General features: G+C 37.5%; 1 gene segment (V, D, J or C); it reads left to right on the forward strand.

The window, feature by feature from the left end:
• Positions 1-6,341: 6,341 nt before the first annotated feature.
• LOC115784904 (Ig heavy chain V region 5A-like) lies at positions 6,342-6,797 on the forward strand. The segment is given in 2 exon segments: positions 6,342-6,398; positions 6,490-6,797. Coding segments are annotated over 2 exon segments (345 nt in total).
• Positions 6,798-8,254: the final 1,457 nt, after the last annotated feature.

Here is an 8,254-nt window from a genome sequence, read left to right on the forward strand (position 1 = left end):
CCTACTCTCAGTCAGTCAGAGGCCGGTTCACCATCTCCAGAGACAACAGCAGAAAGCAGGTGTATCTGCAGATGAGCAGCTTGACAACTGAGGATTCTGCTGTTTATTATTGTGCTCGAGAGCCACAGTGACACAAGAGGAAGAAACTCTGTACAAAAAATCAATGCATCAGGTTAAAATTAGAAATCCACATTCACTGAAATGAACTGAAATTCAACATCATCAGCAGATTGATAGAAACAATAAAAATGCAAGGATGTGTAAAGCATTAATTTATCTCAGATTAAACAGAATTTATTTTGTTTTACTTTTTTCATACTTTCACAATCTGCAAAATAACTCATTTCAAATAAACAATAAACCACATAACCTGTTGTGTGGTTTTTGTGATAATAAAACTGTGTTTTTCAGTCTGGATTAATAGCTACATTAATCACCTGTCCACACTCTAAATATCAATGATAGGGTAATCCATATTGTTAAAAGTAGAGTTTAACAAAGGGACTAAGGGTTGAAGATAAAAGGCTTTTACAATGATAAGACCCAATATTGGGGTTGTTTTTCTCATTCTTTTAAGTAACTCATCTAATGATGATGAATTTACCTTCACTGACATTATGATAAAAGACATTGTCTACATCATGGTGTGAAATGAGCTGTTTGTCTGTAGGTACTGATGGACAAACACTGAGTCTGAACCAGTGATAAAAAGATCCTGGAGAATCCCACACACTGACCTGTACATCAGGGTTAGAAGGCCAGAACTGGAACACTTGGATCAGACAGGCTCCTGGAAAAGGACTGAAACTGACTGCTGCAGTAACAGCAGCAGCAGCACGCTCAGTCAATTCAAGGCAGGTTTACCATCCCCAGAGACACCAGCAGAACATGGGTGTATTCTGCTCTGTGTTGCTGTGCTCGAGAGAGACAGAAACACAGGAGGGAGAGAGTGTGTACAAAAAGAATTGCACATCATACACAGTTTAATTTGCTGTCTGTTTTTCACAGTTAAAGACATTGAATTTAAATTAAATTCAAAAATACAATAAAACTGCTTTATTGGGAAAGTGAGATTCATTAAATCATGCATTTGCAGTTCTGAACATTAAATATTTTGTTAGTATGTTTGTAGGTGTAAATATTTCATTTGTCTTGTTTGAATTGTATTTTAATAAAAACTCTACAAACTCCATAACTGTGTGTGAAATTATCATTTTTCTTTTTTTATTGTAACAATCACCTGTCAGGTTTCTGATTCTGTACCCAGCTTGTCACTGCAGCTGCGAAATGAAGCCACCACAGGAGGAGCCATCAGACCACCAATAAATTCAAGATCATTTCTTCATAATATTTTAATATTAATTAATTATTTAATTTGATATAAATATGTAAAATTAATTAATTTGATGTATCATATTGCATTTTTAAAAATGCAATATGATTCTGATTTTACAGTGATGATTTACTTGTTGTAAAATTTGTTTAAGTTTTGGCTCTTCAGAAAAGAAAACTCAACTTTTAAAGAAAATTATTTATGCACAACAACAAGAGCTGGACTCATCACTAATATACCAAAGAACCTCTGAGTCAAAGAAACTCTGAGTCCTCTTCATCTCACAATTAATGAGAGAAAACTTAACATCATGACTGATAGTAGTTCAGTGAAAGCAGAGCCAGAGGAAGCTGGTCTTTCATGGAATCATGAAATAAGTGTCACACAACTTTTTACTAAAATTTCACATCACATATTTGTACATCTTTCCATGGTTTGCTGATCTTGCTCACTGGTTTTGTACTTTGTCTGGAGGTTACATCTTCAGCCTCAGGACGATGAACACAATCACATTTCTGCTGGTTGTGCTCTTTCTGCCATGTGAGTTATCCTCCTTCCTTCTGGTTTCACTTTGGTCCAAAAAAAAAATAAAAAGCCTCACAGAGGGCAGAAATTTTCCTAGATGACCATTTTACTTTCTTCTGCCCTTCCTTCTGATCAGGTGTTACAGGTCAGAGTATGGAGTCCATTCCACAGAGACTTTGAGTTCACTTGTTCAAATTAGACACACATTTTTTTTTAAACACAAACACCAACAGGTGCAAATACTTGTTATACTACCAAAAGTACAGGAATGGCTCTAAAAAATAAAACAGTGGTGCTTCTAGAGTCAGGCTTGACTCCAGGCAAAATTTCACAGCGGGCCCCTCCAACCACCATTCATAACTATATATAATCTGATACCAATGATACCTGATACCTGATACTAATCATGACAGAGACCATTAATTTCTGTAAGAATGCCAGTTCCGTAACAAGTCGAAACTGACTTCTTACAAATTGTTAATACTGTAACTACCAGCTCCTGCTGCAGGTTGTTTCAGCCTTCTAATTATGCTAACAAACTGACTGCTGGTGTCCTGACTCTGTCTCTGACATTTGGCTCATTCATGTTATAGTCAGCATACCAGGCTGCTCTGCTAGCAAAGTTAACTAATGTTGAAAATAAACAAAAGAAATAATGTGATGCTAGAAGAACCTATGTTGTTCAAGTGTCTCTTCCTCACATTTAAAACTAGATTAGCAGCATTTAGATATTTAGCCTGTTTCCCTCCTAGTCTGTTTTCTTTTTCTTTTTTGATTTTTTTCTTTGCTTCAAGAAGGAAAACTCCTCTTCATTTTGGTTGAGTGGCTTTCATTGCTGCTCAGAGGTTTTATCAAACAGAATCTTCCATGCTATTTGCAAGGGGAGTGAGTGGAGTAATGTGGGGGCCCTCAGGGAGGACAGATCTCTCTTACTGTAGTTACAAACTTTGTGCATTACATTGCCATAGTTTAAAGTTTGTTAGCCCTCAGGGGCATGTCACTGTCCTGGGGCATGTGGTGCCTCACTGCTATTCTTGTTTGTGGTTTCCTGTTTCTTAGTAACATAAAACATGTTCAGTTCAGTTTTTTTGAGAAAACAAAAAACATTATAAGTGGAAGTACATACATCATCCTTAATAATGGTCCATAATGGTATCAGAAGTAATATCACTATTAGCTGAGTTTAAGACCTGCAACAATTATATTTATTCATGAAAACAAGTTGTGAAAAAGCAGTGACATATTGTGATCTGTTAGTTGTTAGGAAACATGTTATTTTATCACTTATTGAAACAGTGAGTAGTTGTGAAGTTGCACAGTCATTTACCTCATGCTAAGTTTTGTGTGCACTCTTTTCTTTTAGATTTGTCACAGTAAAAACAACTGGCTGCAAAATGTGTTGTAGACATTGGTATGGAAGAACTATGAGCTGTCAATAAAGTAATTCTGGAAGCCACGAGAAACTACAGAGGCAGAGATATGTGTGCAAATTCAGTCTCAGCATCTCAATAATTGTTAGGTTTGATCATTTGAAAATTCTCTTCTGCATCAAAAAAATATTTGGTATATAGTCATATCTTAGAGAAACATTCTGGTACCACAAAAAGTTTTTGTTTTTTTCTTGCATCGTGCTGGAATAATACAGGTTATTTGTTTTTGCACAAGTCCATCTGCCTGTACTACAGATGAGATTTGATTTGACTGGATGTGTTTGTTTTTTTAGAGATTTAGACACAAAGATGACAGATGTTACTGTTAATGGAATATTATTCCAATCAAACTCAATTTTCACCTGCTCTATTAATTTTAAATCTCTAATCAACTTAAAAATGTATTCATATATTTATTGATTATTGTACTTGGATCATTGGGAAAATGATCTTCACAGTAAATATTTGTCATTTGCACACATTTACATAACACAATAAAGGCCAATCCAGTTTTGCTTCCTGTGAGGAGAAGTTAAAACCAAACCCACGTCTTCCACCTCTATTTAAGTCTGACAGAGAGCAGCTGGACCGCTTTTTTGCATTTGCGCAATTTTTCTAAAATTAGAAACATCCTTTCTCAGAGTGATGCTGAAAAGCTAATTCATGCATTTATTACTTCTAGGCTGGATTATTGTAATTCATTATTATCAGGCTGTCCTAAAAGCTGCCTGAAAAACCTTCAGCTGATCCAAAAATGCTGCAGCTAGAGTACTGACAGGGACTAGAAAGAGAGAGCAGATTTCTCCCATATTGGCTTCTCTTCATTGGCTCCCTGTTAAATCTAGAATAGAATTTAAAATTCTTCTCCTCACCTACAAGGTCTTGAATAATCAGGCACCATCTTATCTCAAAGACCTCATAGTACCATATCACCCCAACAGAGCACTTCGCTCTCAAGACTGCTGGCTTACTTGTGGTTCCTAGGATACTTAAGAGTAGAATGGGAGGCAGAGCCTTCAGCTTTCAGGCGCCTCTTCTGTGGAACCAGCTCCCAGCTTGGATTTGGGAGACAGACACCCTCTCTATTTTTAAGATTAGGTTTAAAACTTTCCTCTTTGATCAAGCTTATAGTTAGGGCTGGATCAAGTGACCCTGAACCATCCCTTAGTAATGCTGCTATAGGCCTAGGCTGCTGGTGGGGTTCCCACAATAGAATGTTTCTTTTCATTCACCTTATTTACTTTGTTTATACTCCACTCTGCATTTAATCATTAATTGATATTAGTCTCTGGCTCTCTTCCACAGCATGTCTTTCTCTCCCCTCAGCCCAACCGGTCACGGCAGATGACTGCCCCTCCCTGAGCCTGGTTCTGCTGGAGGTTTCTTCCTGTTAAAAGGGAGTTTTTCCTTCCCACTGTCACCAAGTGCTTGCTCATAGGGGGTCGTTTTGACTGTTGGGTTTTCTCTGTATTATTGTAGGATCTTTACCCACAATACAAAGAGCCTTGATGCGACTGTTTGTTGTGATTTGGCGCTATGTAAATGAAATTGAACTGAATTGAATTGATTATTGTACTTGCATCATTGGGAAAGAGATCTTCACAGTAAACAATATTCATTTGCACACATTTACATAACACAATAAAGGCCAATCCAGTTTTGCTTCCTGTGAGGAGAAGTTAAAACCAAACCCACGTCTTCCACCTCTATTTAAGTCTGACAGAGAGCAGCTGATACACAGTTTATCAGTATGGACTACAAGACAGCACTACTGATTTTAACGCTCTGCTGGGCAGGTGAAAATATCTTCTAATATTATGCAGCTTTTAGATGTGCTGCCAGCAAATTTAGTCTGATTTTTTTTATTCTCTTGACAGGTGTTGATGGTCAGACTCTGACAGAATCTGAACCAGTGGTTAAAAGGCCCGGAGAATCCCACAGACTGACCTGTACAGGCTCTGGATTCACATTCAGCAGCTACCCTATGAACTGGGTCAGACAGGCTCCTGGAAAAGGACTGGAGTGGATCGCATTTATACACACAGGCAGTTCTTCTAGGTATTACTCCCAGTCAGTCCAGGGTAGATTTACCATCTCCAGAGATGACTCCAACAGTAAAGTCTATCTGCAGATGAACAGTTTGAAGACTGAGGACACAGCAGTTTATTCAAGAATCAAGAATCAAGAATCAAGAATGCCTTTATTAGTCCCACAAATGGGGAAATTGCAGTTAACAGAACATCCATCCAAAACAAAAACATTACTGTGCCCGACACCACACGGTGAGAAACAGTAACAGGAGAGTCGCACAAAAACTATTTCCTCTATTTGTCATCAGCACTGGAAGAGCAACTGAATGTGGAATTTAACTGCGACTACAGAGCCTTTAAAACAAGCGTCTACAAGAGAGAACAAAGAGAATTAAAGTTTGATTTTCTAAACAGCGCTTTCTTTATTTGTATCATTATGGAAAAACTGTTCATGAATTTCATATGGAAAATTTCAGACATGACATAGAGCAACTAGACTGACCATAGTGACCGCACAAAATAGTTGAAGTTTTAATTTTTTCAGTTTATTCATATATGATTAGGTTAAATTAAAAGCAATAATATAAAGGCTGATGTATTTATCAGTTTCTAAAGGATATGAAGAGTCAGTGCTTCATGTTAAAAATTCCCAAAACTCTTCAAATACATATAATTTCCTCCACTGATTGAACTTCATGTAATAACACTTCACGTTTAAACATTATTGGTTTGGCAATGGTAGGTTAATAATGTATATCTGAACATTTATGATATCAACTGTATGAAAATGTTTCATCCAGTGTTTCATTATTTCATCAAATCCAGGTACATTTATCATGTTAATAAAGATTATAATACATTAAGTGAAAGCAGATGTGATTTCCTCCTTAATTTTGCATTTATATTGACACTGAACAGAGAACTGGTTTGAGCACTGATCCTTCATGTGTTTAATCCTATGCAAACTCAGAGAGCTCATCAGCTATAAAAAACCTCCTCACTGACATCAGGCCATTCACAGCACATCAGTCTGACCATAAACCATGTTTGTAGCTTTGTTAATGCTGTTGGCAGCTGGATGTGAGTCTGTCTGGATGCGTCATTGTCAACAGTTATTCTTGTTGTGTGAATGTAGCGAGATTGTAACCAACTCTTTTCTTGTTTTTAACAGGTGTGAAGTGTGAACAGCTGACACAGCCACCCTCTGTGACTGTGCGGCCAGGTCAGCGTCTGACCATCACCTGTCAGGTCTCTTATTCTGTGAGCAGCCATCACACAGCTTGGATCAGACAGCCTGCAGGGAAAGGACTGGAGTGGATTGGAAGTGCACGTGTTGGATATGACACATACTACAAAGATTCACTGAAGAACAAGTTCAGTATCAGCTTAGATTCTTCCAGCAACACTGTGACTCTAAATGGACAGAATGTGCAGCCTGAGGACACTGCTGTGTATTACTGTGCCAGAGACTCACAGTAACACAAACCATCAGCAGAGCTGAACAAAAACCCCAGCTGTTTGTTATTGTCCTCGAGAGCTGCAGTGACACTAGAGGAAGAAATGGTTTACATGAAAATGCAAAATTTGCTTCCTGCAATTAGCATTCACAGAAATTAATTAATCAACAAAACTGAAAGAAACAACAAAAGTGCAAAGATGAACCAAATATTTCACAACATTTATTCAGCTCCAACCAAGAATTAATTTTGATATATAAGTTGCTCTTAGTTCCACTGTAGTATGCACAAATTCCACAGAAGCAATGAGGTCCAAAAGTATTTGGACAGTGACAGTTTCTGTAGTTTTGCCTCTGAACACAGTCACGGTGAATCTGAACTCAACAAATTAATGTGTAACCTGAGTACAGCAGCAAAACTATGAGCACCCATAGTAATTGTAGATTTTCTTCTTCTTCTTCTTCTCCTTATATCATGATCATCAGCCCCTAGAACTGTCTGCTCAGAAGTTGTGAAATGTGGCATATTTCCTCAGGGCAGTCTGATTATCATTTTCATCAAGTTATGTGCCACTACCTTGAGCACTTTAGTGCCACAATTGGGGCAAATTTGGACTTGTACTCATGACCGTAACTTGTGACTCATGTGGCTGATTTAGAAAATTGTGGTACTGTTCAAATTATATCACGTTCCACCATATTAGATTTTATAGAAATCTTTCAAAAGTTTTTACAGGTCAAAATCAAGTTAGTGGATGAATTTTTGATTTTCCAAAATGCTTGCCTGTCAGATCCAATTAAAAAGTAGCCAAGCAGGAACTGAGCTCATATCTCAGCAGCGCTTAGTTTGTAGATTTGGGATCCCTTCAGAAGGAAGCACAAGAATTACTGTGACATCTGACCTTTAGGGGGTGGTATAATTAGTCACGTAGTGCTTTCATAATGAAAACAACTGGCTGCAGCATATTACATATGTTATGAAAATAGTGCATGGGAATGAGTGCCTTGATAAATTGTCAGCGTTAATATTTAAAATTCTCTTTTTTTTCTTCCTAATTTACAAACAGAACATGATTAAAAAGGTTCTGCTGCACATGTACATTTTCTAGTTTTTCTCCTTTTGAGTTTGTGAAACCGTGGTGTTTTTACTGAGGAGGAGTCAATGCAAAACTGATGACTTCAGCATCTTTATAAGACTAAGAGTCAGGGAATCAGCCTAAGATACACAGTGCAGTTTGTACAAAGACAGCTGACTTTAAAGATGATCAGACCTGTTTATTTAGTTATTTTTCTGATTCTGCTTTGTTTCTTGGCTGGTAAGAACACACATTTGTTTTGAACAAATAAACTCAAACAAAGAAATGTGATAACTGAGTGGTTAACATCTCTGTAGGTGCTGAGGGTCAAACACTGACTGAGTCTGAATCAGTGGTTAAAAGGCCTGGAGAATCCCACAGACTGACCTGCACATACTCAGGAT

Source organism: Archocentrus centrarchus, chromosome 8 (genome assembly GCF_007364275.1).
Source record: "Archocentrus centrarchus isolate MPI-CPG fArcCen1 chromosome 8, fArcCen1, whole genome shotgun sequence".
Taxonomy (NCBI): domain Eukaryota; kingdom Metazoa; phylum Chordata; class Actinopteri; order Cichliformes; family Cichlidae; genus Archocentrus; species Archocentrus centrarchus.